At 39.4% G+C, this 19332-nt stretch overlaps 1 protein-coding gene across 5 annotated transcripts in view; it reads left to right on the forward strand.

Moving 5' to 3' along the window:
- The window catches only part of CPEB2 (cytoplasmic polyadenylation element binding protein 2), a 99578-nt gene that overhangs the window by 60959 nt on the left and 19287 nt on the right, over positions 1 to 19332 (forward strand). For all 5 annotated transcript variants that reach the window (XM_030564418.1, XM_030564419.1, XM_030564421.1 and 2 more), the window contains 3 exons: positions 14156 to 14274; positions 14568 to 14682; positions 16456 to 16637. In XM_030564418.1, the coding sequence (XP_030420278.1) occupies positions 14156 to 14274; positions 14568 to 14682; positions 16456 to 16637 (416 nt within the window). The remainder of the gene's footprint in view (positions 1 to 14155; positions 14275 to 14567; positions 14683 to 16455; positions 16638 to 19332) is intronic.

The following is a 19332-nucleotide window of genomic DNA, read 5'->3' on the forward strand; positions in this document are numbered from 1 at the left end:
TTTCTCAACTTGAAATTTTCAAGTGAGTATATGTTTAAGATTAATGCCTGTGTGTTCATTTTGTATTTTATTGGCAAACTAGAGTCAAACCTTTCAAAATTAAGAAAAAGAAATCTTTGTGGCAAACCAGACAATTCACAATCAATACTTGCTTTAGTGCAAGTCCAAGCATTATAACTCCGAAGGGCCTTAAAAAAAAAAAACAACAACTTAACTCTCGCTTCTAAATCTATTCAGATTTTAGAACATAGATTTTAAGCATATTTATAGGCTGATAAGAGGTATTTCAAAGTGCATGCTTTTAATATTTGTATGTGGTCCCATTGAATAAGCTAAACACAAATAGGCTTTTTTCAGCTTTGTTACAAGCATCCTACTCAAGCAATGCCTCCTCTCTTGTTTTTAGAGCTAATGCAATGATATTTTTATTCATTATCTCTACCAAATATCCAAATTGTGGTTTGGATGATATTCAATAACCTGGCCAAGATTATAGGTATAATGATACATATTTATGAGGGTTGATTTATTGTACAATATATAGAGCCTAAATTTTGTAGCATGGTACTTTTGAGTTCATCAGCACCCCCACAATGAATTATACAGCTAACTGGACATTTTGCTTTAGCTTGAAATGGTGGATGGGGAATCCAGAAAATAAGGTTTTGTCTGTCTGTCTGTAGATGCACATAATATAAAAATCTGATCCAACTAGGAAAACAATGCAAAGATTCCAGCTTGCTCAGAATTTAGTTACCCATCTATCTCCTTCATGGGAAAGGCAGTGGTGAGCACATCACTCTTGTACTCTGATCCCTATGCTGACTCCTAGCCCGCCTCTGCTGGCAGAAAGAAATAAAGGAAGGAATGTATCCCAGGAAGAACCACCTCCATGAAGGAAGAGAGAAGAGCAGAAGCCTCCTGAAATCCACTAGGACTCTAAGCTTTACTTGGGAAGCACTCAAATACTGTGGGGATTGTTTTTTTTTCATATAATATACAAGGTAAACAGATCTTGGCCTTCATTTTTTTTTCTATCTTGAATACAAAGCACTATCTTATCAGATACCAGCTACATTGAAAACTGTATCTCCATTCACAACCCACCAAGATAGCTGTGGCTCTTTGGGGCAATGGCCATGAGAAAGCATATAACATAAAGCATTCTCAACTGAAGGGAATTAACTCTAGAATGAGCCTCCGGAGGAGGTTGGCCTAACTCCGAATCTGAACACCTTTATGTCATATATGTCTTCAATGAAGTTTTTTTCACCATAACTGAAATATTTGCCCACACACACACACTCTCTCTCCTCCCACCCCAAGCAGGGCTTCCTATAATCAGAGAAGGTAGAAGAGGAGAAAATTGCATGAAGTCCATTAGGGCCTCAATATATTTACCTAATTAACGTGGGAATCACTTGAATATGATCACACTAGGTATTCAAACTCTAGTTAGGTAAATGGTACCTATTATATTATTCATTTGATATTTAATAACACTTGTCTGAATGTTTTTCCACCTATTAAGGTTTCTGTGTAACTTTCCGTTTACTGCAGTACTCAATATTGTGTTGCCACAAAATTCAGGGAACCTTACTGCAGAATTTAGAATGATGTGCCTTCTGGGTTCTGGAAGCTATTTGCAACATGTTAATGCCCCAGCGCACTTAAAATTTAGTCTTGTCTTGTTGGTGTACACAGGACCAAACCACATTACCAGTCATTCTACAGCCCTGTAAGGTTCAGTGCTGTACACAGTTTGGTAAAATAGTTCAGTCCTGTCTAGAACTATGTTTGGGCACTATTGTTATAACTAGTTCTTTCAGCATGGCAGATTTTATAGGATAGATAGGCCCTTTGGCTACTGAGTGGTGTAATTTCAGTAAAGATATGTCTTAAGTATGATAGGGGTGAATAAATACACCTATCTATCTTCTTACCCCTGTGTACTTGCTAAGTTATCTAAACCATTAAATATAAGCTAAATACTATACAGGAGAATGACAGAGTTACAAACACTTCAGGAATGGAGGTTGTTCATAACTCTGAACTGTTCATAACTCTGCTAGCAAAGGATCTGAAGGGTAACAAGAAGGGGTTTTCTACAGGTATGTTAGCAACAAGAAGGTGGTCAGGGAAAGTGTGTGGGACCCTTACTGAATGGGGGAGGCAACCTAGTGAAGAGATGATGTGGAAGAAACTGAAGTACTCAATGCTTTTTTTACCTTGATCTTCACAGACAAAGTCAGCTCCCAGACTGCTGCATTGGGCAGCACAGTATAAGGAGGAGGTGAGCAGCCCTCAGTGGTGAATGAACAGGTTAAGGGCTATTTAGAAAAGCTGGACATGCATAAATCCATGGGGCCAGACGCAATGCATCCGACGGTGCCGAGGGAGTTGGCTGATGTGATTGCAGAGCCATTGGCCATTATCTCTGAAAACTTATGGCGATTGGGGGAGGTCCCTGACAATTGGAAAAAGGCAGATATAGTGCGCATCTTTAAAAAAGGGGAGGAGGAGAATCCAGGGAACTACAGACCGGTCAGCCTCACCTCAGTTTCTGGAAAAAACATGGAGCAGGTCCTCAAGGAATCCATTTTGAAGCTCTTGGAGGAGAGGAAGGTGATTGGGAACAATCAGCATGGATTCACTAAGGGCTAGTCATGCCTGACCAACCTGATTGCCTTCTGTGATGAGATAACTGGCGCTGTAAATATGGGGAAAGCGGTGGACATCATATACCTTGACTTTAGCAAAGCTTTTCATGTGGTTTCCCACAGTAGTATTGTCAGCAAGTTAAAGAAGTGTGGATTGGATGAATGGACTATATGGTGGCTAGAAAGCTGGCTAGATGGTCAGGCTCAACAGGTAATGATTAAAGGCCCGATGTCTAATTGGCATCAAGCGGAGTGCCCCGGGATTGATCCTGGGGCTGGTTTTGTTCAACATCTTCATTAGTGATCTGGATGATGTAATGGATTGCACCCTCAACAAGTTTGTGGATGACTAAGCTGAGGGGAGAGGTAGATATGCTGGAGGATTGGGCCAAAAGAAATCTGATGAGGTTCAACAAGGATAAGTGCAGAGTCCTGCACTTAGGAAGGAAGAATCCCATGCAGTGCTACAGACTGGGGACTGACTGGCTAAGTGGCAGTTCAGCAGAAATGGACCTGGGGATTACAGTGGACGAGAAGCTGGATATGAGTCAACAGTGTGCCCTTGTTGCCAAGAAGGCTAATGGCATATTGGGCTGTGTTCGTAGGAGCATTGCCAACAGATCGAGGAAAGTGATTATTCCCCTCTATTCGGCACTTGTGAAGCCACATCCGGAGTATTGTGGCCAGTTTTGGGTCCCCCACTACAGAAAGGATGTGGACAAATTGGAGAGAGTCCAGCGGAGGGCAACAAAAATTATTAGGGGACTGGGGCACATGACTTTGAGGAGAGGCAGAGGGAACTGGGTTTATTTAGTCTGCAGAAGAGAAGAGTGAGGGGGGGATTTGATAGCCTTCAACTACCTCAAGGGGGCTCCAAAGGCGATGGAGCTAGGCTGTTCTCAGTGGTGGTAGATGACAGAACAAGGAGCAAAGGTCTCAAGTTGCAGTGGGAGAAGTTTAGGTTGGATATTAGGAAACACTATTTCACTGGGAGGGTGGTGAAGCACTGGAATGGGTTACCTGGGGAGGTGATGGAATCTCCATCTTTAGAGGTTTTTAAGGCCTGGCTTGACAAAGCCCTGACTGGGATGATTTAGTTGGGGTTGGTCCTGCTTTGAGCAGAGGGTTGAACTAGATGACCTTCTGAGGTCTCTTCCAACCCTAATCTTCTATGATTCTATGAACAAAATGTTATGGTGGTTCTTTCAAAGATTTACAACTGAACATTGATTTAATACTGCTTTGAAATTTTACCATGCAAAAAAAAAAATGCTGCTTTTAACCATCTTAATTTAAATGAAACAGGCACAGAAACAGTTTTTCCTTACCTTGCCAAATCTTTTTTTTTTTTAAACTTTCTCTTTATTTTTTTTTAGTAGTTTAACACAGTACTGTATTTGGTTTTTTGTTTTTGTTTTTTGGATCTCTGCTGCTGCCTGATTGAATATTTCCAGTTCCAAATGAGGTGTGCGGTTGACAAATAAGATCGTAATTCTAGTGTTCATAACTCTGAGGTTCTACTGTAACAACTTTCAGTGTGATCCAGTGGTGGTTTTAGCTGGGGAAAATGTAGTTGCACTCTCAGAAATCAGGATGGAGGGTTAGTTGGGCAAATTTGAGGGAGTGGCTTTGTGACCTAGTGAATGGGATTGCATTACCACTCTTCATAATGACAGAAGGGCAGCCAGGCCAAACCTGAGTGGCACTGCAGGCCCATGTGCCAGGCCACAATGACACTCACTCAAATTTGGCCCAGCCACCAATCCATGTTGATGGAGCAGCAGCTGGGCCAAACCTGAGTGTTGTTGTGACCCCATGTACCAAGTCACAATGCCCAGAGCGGAGTGCTGGGCCCATCCCCACAGGGCAGGAGGGGTTGCTGCAGTGCAAGTGTGGGACAGGCTTGCTCTCTAGCCCCAAACCCTAGGGCCTTCCCTCCACACTGAGCCAAGATTAGAGTTGCAGCCAGGATTAGGGAGAAGGATGGGGCAGAGGGTACTGCAGGTGGTTTCTTCGGTTTTATTTGCCTATAAATTATTACTAGGTAAACAATGAATGTTGCTGTTAAAGGCTTTATCTGAGCCCAAACTTTATAAACAACATAATCTTTCAAAGGGCAATATTATCTATACACCCTTCAGAGTTTAGGGGAATCCTTGGAGCAACTACAGTTTGGTTAGCTTTACCTGGAGAAAAATTGTAGTCATAGCAATGTACATTTGCTTTCTATGTATGTCAACTATAAATTTCAAATAACCTTTGATAGGATTAATTTAATTATGTATTATTGTTTGTTCACTCTTGTTAGGGAGTGGCAATGGATATTTGAAGTTGTTTAAACCTGAGCCAATTAAGTTAGTAGTCTCTGTGGCGGTAAAGTCCAGTTTGTCAGCATTGGAGTCCTGTTTAATTTTCCAAGCAATGTTTCCTTCCAAGTTCTCTGTTTAAAGAGAGCCTTATGGGAGGCCAAGTTCTATAGCAAACATTTCCTTTCTTGAAGAGAGTACACAAAAGCCCTCATTCTTCAGAGTGCTGAGTGTCTCCTGAGAGATGCTGAGCACCCTTTACTCCCAGTTACGTCAATAAGAGTTGATGTCATTCGGCATTTAATAGTAGGCATTCAGCACCTCAGATGATTAGGCCGAAATCTCAGCACGTCTTGGAGTAGCTAGGCTTCTTTGAAGTAGAGTGATCTCGCCTATTAAAATAAGGATTCAGAGTCCATAAGTGATCTATTAATTGTTGTATAGTGGGAATTTGTCTTCCTGCTATCCTATATTTATTCACCAAGAGCTCCTATTGTGCTTTAGTTGGCAGATACCTTATTTATGAAACAATACCCATGTTCAAGTCACACAGGCTGACGTGAAGATTCTGGTTCCATTGTCATTCAAATGAAGTTCAAAAATACCTTGCACTGAGGATATGCCAATCCATATGAAGCATCTCAATATAGGCAGAGTTGTGTGTCATATGTGTTCTATGTTTACAGTTTGATGCCAACCAGAACAAAATCAAGTCTTTTGTATAGGAGAAAATCTCAAGCCCACTCTAAGCTATCATCAACATTCATCTCAGTGTGTATGGCAACCTACTTACTCAAAAATCCTAGCTGCTGAAAAGGAATCCATTAAACAGAGGAATATAAAATGTTCTTTGTTTCTGGTTGGAGGGAACAAAGCCCCAAATCCATCTAGACTTTGTTTCATTTGTAAGTCTTATCTAATACCTATATTATTATATCAGCTTGCATTTCTTGAACAAAAACAGGAATGTTGTTTTGGGGGGGGAGTAGGTCAAAAGCTGTAGAAGTATTCGTAGCCAACCTAAAGTCAGGACAAAAAGATTAAATTTGTATGGAAAGTACTACAGGGAGTATTTAAAGGAACCAACACTTCAGATCTTCTTTATCTCCCAAGTATCCAGTTATTCCCAGCTTAAATTTTTGATAAGCTAAATTCACCTCTGGTTTATGTTGCTTTCTGCTCTCTTAACATAAGAACATAAGAACGGCCATATGGGGTGAGACCAAAGGGCCATCTAGCCCAGTATTCTGTCTTCTGAAAGTGGCCAATGCCAGGTGCCCCAGAGGGAATGAACAGAACAGGTAATCATCAAGTGATCCATCCCCTGTTGTCCATTTCCAGCTTCTGGCAAACAGAGGCCAGGGACACCATTCCTGCCCATCCTGACTAATAGCCATTGATGGACCTAGCCTCCATGAATTTATCTAGTTCTTTTTTGAACCCAGTTATAGTCTTAAAACAGGGTCCTGGTGACAAGAAATGTGCCAGGACAGGAAATATGCCTCTTCTGGCTTGGAGGAGAAGGTCATAGGAAGCCACCACAGACCCAAAAATAGGCTATTCTGTTTGTCATGTTTTGACCAGGAAATTCACTGATTCAGCACATCTCTGCCTCAGTCTTCGTAGGGGGGAATCCAGTGAATTCTGATGGAAATTAAAATTGTCCTCTCTGAGCACAAACCCTGAGAAGAGGACAGTGGGGGAACCCTTACTTCTCTCTTTGGTAAACTCCCATTCCTCTGAGATGTGCAGGAGGAATATTTATCTCAGGAAATTGCAGTTTGTACCTCCATCTGCCCTGGCTTGGATCTAGTCCATAATGCCCATCTTTTGTCCTTAGTTGGATGTCTAACTGCATTTCTAGTCTCTGTATATAGGGCTTGTGTTAAAGTTGCATGAAGTTTTTAAATAATCTTGTGTGGTTTTCACAGACCATGTATCTAGGACCCATGCAGTTCATCTGTGATCCATACTTTTCAAAAATAGTTTGCTTCTCCTTTCTTTACTCCTCTTGAAGATTTTTTCTTATTTAGAATATTGTGTTATTAGTGTCCACCTTCTCCAGTCTGACTTGGCATCTCTCTAGCTTTAGGTTTCTAGCAATGTGATTCTAAAACTAATTTTAGAAGAGATTTACCTGCTATCTCAGTATTATCAAATTCTCCCACGCTTCTTCCCTTTTCAGAATGTCACTTTAAAAAGTACTATTTCAGTATGAAAAAGCTTGGTTCCGTTTAACATTAATGGGCATTGCATGACATGAAATCCTTTGCCTTATATAGAATGTGCATTCCCCAGGTTCTGATAAGGATCTACATTGAAAAGAAATTGTTTGAGAAAATGTGGTATTTATATCTATTGAAACATGTGCAAAGCATGGACGCTTTGTCTCATAGAAAATTCTGAGTTATTCATAGATTCATAGACTCTAGGACTGGAAGGGACCTCGAGAGGTCATTGAGTCCAGTCCCCTGCCCTCATGGCAGGACCAAATACTGTCTAGACCATCCCTGATAGACATTTATCTAACCTACTCTTAAATATCTCCAGAGATGGAGATTCCACAACCTCCCTAGGCAATTTATGCCAGTGTTTAACTACCCTGACAGTTAGGAACTTTTTCCTAATGTCCAACCTAAATCTTCCTTGCTGCAGTTTAAGCCCATTGCTTCTTGTTCTATCATTAAAGGCTAAGGTGAACAAGTTTTCTCCCTCCTCCTGATGACACCCTTTTAGATACCTGAAAACTGCTATCATGTCCCCTCTCAGTCTTCTCTTTTCCAAACTAAATAAACCCAATTCTTTCAGCCTTCCTTCATAGGTCATGTTCTCAAGACCTTTTAATCATTCTTGTTGCTCTTCTCTGGACCCTCTCCAATTTCTCCACATCTTTCTTGAAATGCAGTGCCCAGAACTGGACACAATACTCCAGTTGAGACCTAACCAGCGCAGAGTAGAGCGGAAGAATGACTTCTCGTGTCTTGTTTACAACACACCTGTTAATGCATCCCAGAATCACGTTTGCTTTTTTTGCAACAGTATCACACTGTTGACTCATATTTAGCTTGTGGTCCACTATGACCCCTAGATCTCTTTCTGCCATACTCCTTCCTAGACAGTCTCTTCCCATTCTCTATGTGTGAAACTGATTGTTCCTTCCTAAGTGGAGCACTTTGCATTTGTCTTTATTGAACTTCATCCTGTTTACCTCAGAACATTTCTCCAATTTGTCCAGATCATTTTGAATTTTGACTCTGTCCTCCAAAGCAGTTGCAATCCCTCCCAGTTTGGTATCATCTGCAAACTTAATAAGTGTGCTTTCTGTGCCAACATCTAAGTCGTTGATGAAGACATTGAACAGAGCCGGTCCCAAAACAGACCCCTGCGGAACCCCACTTGTTATACCTTTCCAGCAGGATTGGGAACCATTAATAACTACTCTCTCAGTACGGTTATCCAACCAGTTATGCACCCACCTTATAGTAGCCCCATGTAAATTGTATTTGCCTAGTTTATCGATAAGGATATCATGCGAGTCCATATCAAATGCCTTACTAAAGTCTAGGTATACCACATCCACTGCTTCTCCCTTATCCACGAGACTCGTTATCCTATTAAAGAAAGCTATCAGATTGGTTTGACACAATTTGTTCTTTACAAATCTGTGCTGGCTATTCCCTATCACCTTACCACCTTCCAAGTGTTTGCAGATGATTTCTTTAATTACTTATTATACTAACTGGTCTGTAGTTATACTAACTGGTCTGTAGTTTCCTGGGTTGTTTTTATTTTCCTTTTTATAGATGGGCACTATATTTGCCCTTTTCCAGTCTTCTGGAATCTCTCCCGTCTCCCATGACTTTCAAAGATAATAGCTAGAGGCTCAGATACCTCCTCTATTAACTCCTTGAGAATTCTAGGATGCATTTCATCAGGCCCTGGTGATTTGCAGGCATCTAACTTTTCTAAGTGATTTTTAACTTGCTTTTTTTTTATTTTATCTTCTAAACCTACCCCCTTCCCGTAAGCATTCACTATGTTAGACATTCCTTCAGACTTCTCAGTGAAGACCGAAACAAAGAAGTCGTTAAGCATCTCTGCCATTTCCAAGTTTCTTGTTACTGTTTCTCCCTCCTCACTGAGCAATGGGCCTACCCTGTCCCTGGTCTTCCTCTTGCTTCTAATGTATTAATAAAAAGTCATCTTGTTTCCCTTTATTCCCATAGCTAGTTTGAGCTCATTTTGTGCCTTTGCCTTTCTAATCTTGCCCCTGCATTCCTGTGTTGTTTGCCTATATTCATCCTTTGTAATCTGATCTAGTTTCCATTTTTTATATTACTCCTTTTTATTTTGTAGGTCATACAAGATCTCGTGTTTAAGCCAAGGTGGTCTTTTGCCACATTTCCTATCTTTCCTACCCATTGGAATAGCTTGCTTTTGGGCCCTGAATAGTGTCCCTTTGAAAAACTGCCAACTCTCCTCAGTTGTTTTTCCCCTCAGTCTTGATTCCCATGGGACCTTACCTATCAGCTCTCTGAGCTTGCCAAAATCCACCTTCCTGAAATCCATTGTCTCTATTTTGCTGTATTCCCTTCTACCCTTCCTTAGAATTGCAAACTCTATGATTTCATGATCACTTTCACCCAAGCTTCCTTCTACTTTCAAATTCTCAACGAGTTCCTCCCTATTTGTTAAAATCAAATCTAGAACAGCTTCCCCCTAGTAGCTTTTTCAGCCTTCTGAAATAAAAAGTTGTCTGCAATGCAGTCCAGGAACTTACTGGATAGTCTGTGCCCCGCGGTGTTATTTTCCCAACATATATCTGGATAGTTGAAGTCCCCCATCACCACCAAATCTTGGACTTTGGATGATTTTGTTAGTTGTTTAAAAAAAGCCTCATCCACCTCTTTCACCTGGTTAGGTGGCCTGTAGTAGACTCCTAGCACGACATCGCCCTTGTTTTTTACCCCTTTTATCCTAACCCAGAGACTCTCAACACTTCCGTCTCCTATGTCCATCTCCACCTCATGAATTATTATCAATAATGAGCATGTGATCTAGAAGTTTATATTCACGTACAACTCCTTAAGAGAACTCTAAATAAAGAGAAACCCCCAAAATCAGGGAAATGAAAAGTTAAGCTGTCTAACAGTATATACTCTCTACTCCACCCACAAGCACACACTTTACCATAATTACAACTATTGACCACATATTAAACCCTTAATTCTGTCTCACCAAGCCAACCCCTTGAGATGCCTACCATTTTTGCTGCACTTCTGCATACAACCCATAAACAAACGTATCCAACAATTACACTGAATATCCACAACTAATAGTGTTGGAGGAATGTGTGCAGAAGGGTAAAAGGAGGTCATCATTAGGGTTGTGTTGTATAATCTGTGCCATATGGTAGTTGTGGTAATGGCAAAGTGTGTGTGCTTGTAGATAGAGGAGTAGAGAGTACATGCTGTTTTGTAGCTTCTCTCTTCATTTCTTTGTTTTGTAAGTTTGTGTCAGGTTTGGTGCATGTATGTAAATGTAGTAACCCTAACTGCGCTGCAACCAAGTTTTTTGTATGTTGATTTCCTAGCTTCTTTTAATGCTTAATTGTGGGTGAAACCTTGACAAGAGTTCTTGACAAGTTCTTAGAATGTATTGGGGACTTCTTTTTTCAGCAAGTGTAGAAAGTAACCAGGGATGCAGCCATTTTAGACTTGATTCTCACTAACAGAGAGGAATTGGTTGTGAATCTGAAGGTGGAAGGCAATATGCTGAAAGTGATCATGAAATGATTGATATAATGATTCTAAGGAAAGGAAGGAGTGAGAGCAATAGAATAAGGATGAGTACAAAAGCATATTGAGACCAAATGAAAAAAGCAAAGGTACAAAATGAGTAATACCTATAGGGACATAAAAGGCAATAAGAAGAGGCTCTATAAATACATTAGGAGATAGAGAAAGATGAAGGAAAGTATAGGTCCTCTATTTAACAGGGAAGTAGAGCTAATAATGGATTACATCAAGAAGGCTGAAGCATATAATGCCTATTTTACTTCAGCCTTCGCTAACAAGGTTCACTGCAACCAGAACCAGCTATATTAACAAAAAGAGGGAAGAACCAGGAGCCAGAATAGGGAAAGAACAGCTTAAAGAGTAGTTACGTACGTTAAATATATTCAATTCAGCAGGACCTGATGAAATTCACCCTAGGCCACTTAAGAAGTTAGCTGAAGCAATTGTGAAACCATTAACCATTATCTTTGAGAACTCATGGAGGATGGGTGAGGTCCTTGAGCCCTGGAAAAGTGTAACCATAGTACCTGTCTTTAAAGGGTTGGACAAAGAGGACCCAGGGAATTATAGACCAGTGAGCCTAATTTTGATATCTGGAAAGATAGTGGAACAAATTATTAAACAATCAGCTTATTATCACTTGGAGAATGATAGTGTGATAAGTAATAGCCAATATGGATTTGTCAAGAACCACATTTTTTTTAGAGATATACCTATCTCATAGAACTGGAAGGGACCCTGAAAGGTCATTGAGTCCAGCACCCTGCCTTCACTAGCAGGACCACATACTGATTTTTGTCCCAGATCCCTAAGTGGCCCCCTGAAGGATTGAGCTCACAACCCTGGGTTTAGCAGACCAATGCTCAAACCACTGAGCTATCATACCAGACCAACCTAATTTCTTCCTTTGACGTAGTTAATGTGCTAGTGTATGGGGAGGGGATAGCAGGAGACATGATATATCTGGATTTTTAGTAAGGCTTTTGACACAGTCCCACATGATAGTGTCATAGGGAAATGCTGTCTCATTGAAATTACTATGTTAGGTGTAAAACTGGCTGAAAAACCAAACGCAGAGTAGTTATAAATAGTTTGCTGTCAATTAGAAGAACATTTCCAGTAGAGTCCCACAAGGCTCTGTCCTGGGTCCAGTGTAAGTCAATATTTTCATTGATGCCTTGGATACTGGAGTGGAGATTATGCTTATAAACTGCAGATAACATGAAGCTGAGAGGTGCTGCAAACACTTTAGAGGACAGAATTCAAAATTACCTTGATAAATTGGAGGATTGGTCTGTAATCAACAAGATGAAATTCAGTCAAGACACTGCAAAGTACTACATTTATGAAAGAATAATCAAATGCAGAACTACAAAATAGGGAATAACTGGCTATGGAATAGTAGTGCAGAAAAGGATCTGGGGGTTATAGTGGATCACAAATGGAATATGAGCCAACAATGTGATACCGTTTGTGAAAAAGGCAAATGTCATTCAAGACATTGTCCTGTTTTACTTGGCACTGGTGAGGCCTCAGTTGGAATACTGTGTCCAGGTTTGGGTTCCACGCTGTAAGAAAGATGGGGACAAAATTGGATAGTCCAGGAGAGAGCTACAAAAATGATATAAGGCTTAGAATACTTGACCTATGAGGAAAGGTTAAAAAACCTGAGTAAGTTTAGTCTTGAAAAGAGAAGACTGAGGGGGACACCAGAAAATAGTCTTCACATATGTTAAGGGCTGTTGTTAAGAGGAAGGTGATCAATTGTTCTCCATATACACTGAAGGTAGGAAAAGAAATAATTGGCTTAATCAGTAACAAGGGAGATTTAGATTAGATGTTCGGGAAAACATTCTAACTATAAAAGTTACATTCTGTAATAGGCTTCCAAGGGAGGTTTTGGAATCCCGGTCACTGGAGGTTTTTTTAAGAACAGGCTAAACAAAAACCTGATAAGGATGGTCTAGAGATATACATGGTCCTGTCTCAGTACAGGATGGTGGGGAAGAACTAGATGACCATTTGAGGTCCCTTCAAGCTCTACATTTCTATGGTTCTGTAAGAGGATAGTGCAGACCTGTTGTAGGTAGAAGTGCAGAATATTTTATCTATCAGCAGCAGTGATTGAACTCTCCTTCTCTGTTGTAGGATAAAGTATTACAGAAGAGTAGCACCTACAAAGAAGATTTTAAATGCACCTATGTCCCCTCAATCAGCCCTGTGCACCCAATTCTCCCCCTAATAATCAGATGTGTGTGTGTGTGTGTGTAGCCATGAAGCACCAAGCATCCCACCCACCAAATCAAGCAGGATTATGTGCACCTGTTCCTGAAGCAAGCAAGCAAGCAAGGAAGCTTGTGTGAACCTGACCTGTCAATTTCTGTGTGCTCAGGCCAACAATCAAGTTTGTGTGCACAGTGCATAAATTGTCAATTATTACCGGGTTACCAATAATTATCTTAAATCCTGTCACTTCTATAAAAAGAAAAAAATTTCTGGTTGCACCTGATTTTCATAGGATCCACTTCTTTACCAAGTTTTGTGTGAAAAGAAAAAATGTTTTTAAAGAAGTATCGCTCAACAGTGAAGAGTAGAACTGAGAAGGAAATATTCCAGCCAAAGCCCATTTTCAAAGAAATCCTGTTAAAAATTTACATAGTGAAAGTCAACTAAAATTGCATTGAAAATTTATGGCATAAAAATTATGGAACTAAAATTTTCATACTGAATTGGTAACGTACTTCAGAGAAAAACTCTACTTTAGACAAAAACAAGAAATGTTTGTTTTCTAAATATATTTTAGAACAAACCCCTAACTGTGGAGTTTCTGCAAAAGTTTTTTAAAAAGTTGTTGTTGTTGTTGTTGTTGTTGTTAAACTAGAACCATTAAAATGCTCTTCTAGTGGGGCCCCCCCAGCATTAATTATGCATTTAAATTCCTATTTGAATAATGTTTGAGAGGCTTGGTAAATCACTTATGCAACAGAGTACTTTGCTCTAATCTCTGAAATTGAGATTAGCCTTTTTGTGCTAAATAAGATTTTCATCATGTCTGCTGCTAGCAGTGAAATGTGTTTTTGGGTCTTAAGTAAAATGTTATCTTAAACTTCCTAGTGTGTGATTGATAGTCTCTTTTAGAAGAACACTAAGGACTGAGCTATTGATGAAGAATTTTGGTACTAAGAGATTTAAGGTCGGTGCTAACGTAAATGGCCATGGAGGTTATTTACATAGATGAAGATGCTGTCTGATTTTATAAACAGATAATTAGTTTGACATTGAATCTAGCTTTGCAAATAAATATGTTCGCATGGAGAAGACACTTTTTGTGACGAACATAAGAGAAAAAAAATGCACACTTTCAGCTAATTTTTTTTTGTTGTTGCTTCAGGATACGCGTTCCTCCTTTTCCAAGAGGAGAGCTCTGTTCAGGCACTGATTGATGCCTGCATTGAAGAAGATGGAAAGCTCTATCTATGTGTTTCCAGTCCTACTATCAAGGACAAGCCAGTAAGTAAACAGTAGATGGCCTCCAGGCTATAGCTGCCATCTGTCTAAAGCTGCTCCTGAGATGATGATGGTGAAAATAATCAAAAGCAAACTACTGTTGGCAGAGTTCAACATCTGGGACAACTGAATGACTTAAATAACCGCAGTGTCTTGAATTAATAGGATTAAAACAGAGCAACTAGACATGTTCAGTTAATGAGACTGTGACTAGCTGACAGTTTATATAGACTGAACATGCTAGGACTGTAATGTGGTGAGACTTAAGCATGCAATTTTCTTCTTTTGTTAAATAGGTTCAGATTCGTCCCTGGAACTTAAGTGATAGTGACTTTGTGATGGATGGTTCACAGCCGCTTGATCCTCGAAAAACAATTTTTGTTGGAGGCGTCCCTAGGCCATTAAGAGCTGGTAAGTATAAAACTGGTATTGTAATGTGGCAATTTTTAAAGGTATACTATTGTCAGTAATAAATTGAATCATACATATTGCATAAGATTTATAAACAAGAATATCTTGATGGTAGACTATCTGTGAAATATCTCCCTGTATTTACACTCTCTCTCCTGTAAATTCTCCAGCTGGGCTGTGGCAACAAAGCACTGCTCATCATTTATATCTATTTAAAATCATCAAGAACTTCATGGTTATATCCAAATTAAAGCTACAGGAAATTCACTTATATTACTTGTCAAAGTTTTAACATAAAATTTATCACTCAAAGGTTGGTTTTGTTTAAAAAAAAAAAAAAAAGTGTGTGGGTAGAAGAGTCCATGCTCCCATTACTGCACTTGAACTTGCTCAGAATTTTACTGCTGCTATTCCAGTCTTACTAGTAGTCTACTAAAGCATCCCATGGCATCCATCCAGTCAACAGTTTGTATGAAATGGAATCGTAGTGCAATGTGCTAGAAATCCCAGCACCTATTAGAGAGACTGCAGGAGTGCCACTCATGATACTAGAACTTGTAATGTAGCATAACTCCATCACAGAAAGAACAGCAGTCAGAAGGAAGACACACGACATCTATTAGTCCATCATGAAATTAAGAACTAAAAAAGTGACAATCTAAGATCTGGGTGTAAAAAACCTTCTTTGCTTTTTAATTCTTGGGCCTAGAATTTCCTGGCCTCATGGAATTTTTTCATTCACAAAAAAATTATCTTTAGCCATAATATAAACATTTTGCTTTTTGTCACTGCAGCAAAAACATAGTATGGCCTTTTTCTTCTTCCAGACAGTGTTGTGATACTTTTTCATCACTTCAGTCAAAATGCTTCCAGCTACTTGGTCGAAGCTCATTGTTTGAGTAAATTAAACAAACACACTACTGCTTGTCATATTAATATCTGCTGAAATTGAGCTTCTGTGGCATTAATGTGATTATCTTGTCTTCACTAAAATAGTAAGACTTTCAGCTCTCTTTTTACTGTATTTGTGAACAGATGTTTATTTAAAATAAACACTATTATTCAACAGCACCATCAGCTGATAGCTTCATGCCCTATTTCCAAGTGCATCATCTATGTCCTAAATTTAAAATTTCACTATATACAGATTAAATCAGTTGCAGTAACTGAAGTGGGCATTTAAATGCTGTGAATGGTTTGCCAAAATACCTGGTTTGTACATTTTGAAATTAACTCTTACGAAATTCTGTTCCAACTCACCAAGTCTAGATAAGCAGGTTTTGTATAGGAGTTTGAAGGTTAGAAGCCCCTACTCCAAATGGAGGCAGAGTATGGAGCATTTATACAGCCAAACAATAGTGGACTGCTACAACATATACTCAAGGATTTTTGTAGGAATTCTACTCAGTTCACAGGCCATGCATTCATCAGCCCCTGAGTCTGCCCAAAAATTCTCTTTCACATCCCGTGAAGGAAATCCCCTTGGAGTTCAGCTTTAGGGCACATAGGTGGCAGTGATTCATTGTTCTACTGAGTTTTGACTTTATAAAGTCACTTGAGAGGGATGTGGCCACTGCTGTGAAAATCGATATTTTAAGTATTCTTATGAAATATTTCATATATATTTCCTAGATTTATTGGTTTGTGTTTTACAATACATATGACGTAATAAATTACTAATATTTCTTTTCTATTACTTTTCAAATAAATACATTTGACAGCATTTACATTGCTTATTTTAAAATACTGTTGTATTCTTTTGTTCTTCCATAGTGGAATTGGCTATGATAATGGACCGTCTCTATGGTGGAGTTTGTTATGCAGGAATTGATACTGACCCTGAGCTGAAATACCCCAAAGGTGCTGGGCGTGTTGCATTTTCCAATCAGCAGAGTTATATTGCTGCCATTAGTGCTCGGTTTGTTCAACTTCAGCATGGCGATATCGATAAACGAGTAAGTTGTACAGAATTAGTTGTTTAAAACATTTATTACGTGTCTCTGCAAATGAGTGGGAAGCTATAAAACACACCTCGTAGAATTCACTGAAGTTGCATTTAGTTTGGCTTTGATACTAACTTCTTAGTTACATTTCTTTTAATAGTCATGTAACTGCTGAAGTTCTAGAAATTAAAACCTTAATTTGCAATATATATTCAGCAAAGCAGCAATTTGTTCCTGTTACTTACTCTATACCGTATATTTTTCTTCTTCTAGAGACATAGTTCCTTTTTTGACATCAAGGGCAAAGGGCTGGAAAAATACACTTAGTTTTTCTTTCTTTTATCTGAAGTAAACCAGCACGGTGATGGAATCTTCTACCATTCTGACACGTATACACTGAAACTCCTTAGGTTTGATTTTCAGAGCAGCTTAGTATCGGCAGTTTCCATTGGTTGTAGATGCTCAAAACTTGTGAAAATATGCCCCAATGGACACCCAAAATCAGATATTGGTAGCTCTTAACATTGCAGAGAGAGCTTTTTAAATGTGCCAAAGAAGTGCTATCTTCATGAGTTTGCAGACGGACAATTCCTGTGTATTCCCTGCTGCTCATAGCTTCCCGAAGCAAAAAGCAAATTGATACTGATAAGCTTGGTCAGTTTCACTGCTGCTATTTAGAAGCATGTGGACAGCAAGGAAACTTACATAAATGATGTCAGTTTAAGTACAGTATGTTACTGCTTTGGAAAACTATTGGTAGTGGCAGTTGTTGGAGCTTTGGGTGTTCCCGAAAAGGAATATGAGTAAAGAAGAGGAAGGTTAGAGTAGTGGAAATTCCCTTCTCCCTTATAGCAGGCCAAAGACTGAGACAAAAATGGTACCTCTCATTAGAACCTCCTGGCTGTTGTGGGGAGAGGGAATGCCTTATTCCTTTAAGCAGAGAAGACTGAGGAATAGCTTCACGTTTTTCATACACCTATTAATTAGAAGATGAAGTAGAAGTTGAAGCCCTCATGTAGGGTCCTGTGACAGAATCCTCCTTTCCAGCAATTCTATGTGTGGAGCAAGAGAGTGGACTGGACTTTCATGAAGGCATTAATTTTATTGGTGAGACCGCCCCTTCTCATCTTCTGCTTCATCAGTCTCTGGCTAATAGGTTTTTAGTCCTTTAGCTAATAGGTATTTATGTGGGAAGAAGGATAACCTTGTGGTTCAGTTTTGGGCTAGGGCTCTAGAGTCCAGGGTTCAATTTCTGCTCTTCCAAAGATATCCTCTGTGACCTTGGATAAGTCACTTAATTTGTCTCTGCCTCAGTTTCCACCTGCAAAATGGGAATAATAGCACTTCTCTACCTCACAAGGGTGTTGTAAGGATAAATGCATTAATAATTATTATATTATTATAATATATTATGATATTATGTTGATGCTGGCCATAATTGGGTAGACAGTAAATTTATCATGCCATGGTGATAAATAAATCATTTAACTTTTCTAAAGGAACATTGAAGGCATATTATCAGATTATGAATCCCGTTTAAACATTCCTTAGCTGTGTTACTGGGAAATTGAAACAGGAATATCAGAATAGTTCTACTGGATCAGACCAATGATCCATCTAGTCCAGTTTCTGGTCATCTATAATGGCCAGAGGATGCTTCAGAGGAAGGTGTGAGAAAACCACATGAGGAAGATCTGATATAATCTGCTCCATGAAGTTCTCTTCCTAATCCCCAACAGAAATAGTTCTAAGCATTGGAGGGAGGGAGGGGAAGGGACAAGGGGAGAGTGCGTGTGTGTGTGCATTCGTTCCAAAACACTTTGCTTGCATTAACTGGTATAACTTTGGATATTCTTGTTATCTGTATAAATGTCCAGGCCCTCTAAGTTCTCTGCTTCCATGACACACTGTGCTAGTCTAATTCCTCAGTTGAATTATGCCATGAGTGGAAAAAGAATTTCCTTTTAACAATCTTGAATTTGCTGCTTTTCAGTTTCATTGAGTGTCACCCGTTTCTTGTGCTGTGAGCCAGGGAGAACCAAAGCACCAATCTATCTTCCCTGTACCATTCTTTCTTTCATATACCTTTATTTTGGGTCCTTTTTTATTCCTTACTTTTCTAAGGTAAACAATCCCAAACTTTTCAATATCTCTTTATATGAATGTTTCCATGACACTAATATTTTAATTTCCCTTCTCTGAATCCCCTCTAATTCTGCTATATACATTTTGAGGTGGATGCTGATCAGGTGGTTCCTCAGTTTCTTTGATAGAGTATGGCATAATCTCTCACTGGTCTGTGTAATATGTAGATAGCAGTGGATTTTTTACCTTTAGTCCATTTGGAATGCTGTCCATCCGTTTTTATTTGGAAAGGAAGATATCATCTGTCTGTATTTGTGCAAGTTTCTTCATGAGGTTGATGGATTTCCACTCCATACGGCTAAATGCAGTGCCTTGCATGGTGTCAAGTATCAGAGGGGTAGCTGTGTTAGTCTGGATCTGTAAAAGCAGCAAAGAATCCTGTGGCACCTTATAGACTAACAGACATATTGGCACACGAGCTTTCGTGGGTGAATACCCACTTCGTCGGATGCATGTAGTGGAAATTTCCAGGAGCCGGTGTATATATGCAAGCAAGAAGCAAACTAGAGATAACGAGGTTAGTTCAATCAGGGAGGATGAGGCCCTGTTCTATCAAAGAAAC

Source organism: Gopherus evgoodei, chromosome 5 (genome assembly GCF_007399415.2).
Source record: "Gopherus evgoodei ecotype Sinaloan lineage chromosome 5, rGopEvg1_v1.p, whole genome shotgun sequence".
NCBI lineage: Eukaryota > Metazoa > Chordata > Testudines > Testudinidae > Gopherus > Gopherus evgoodei.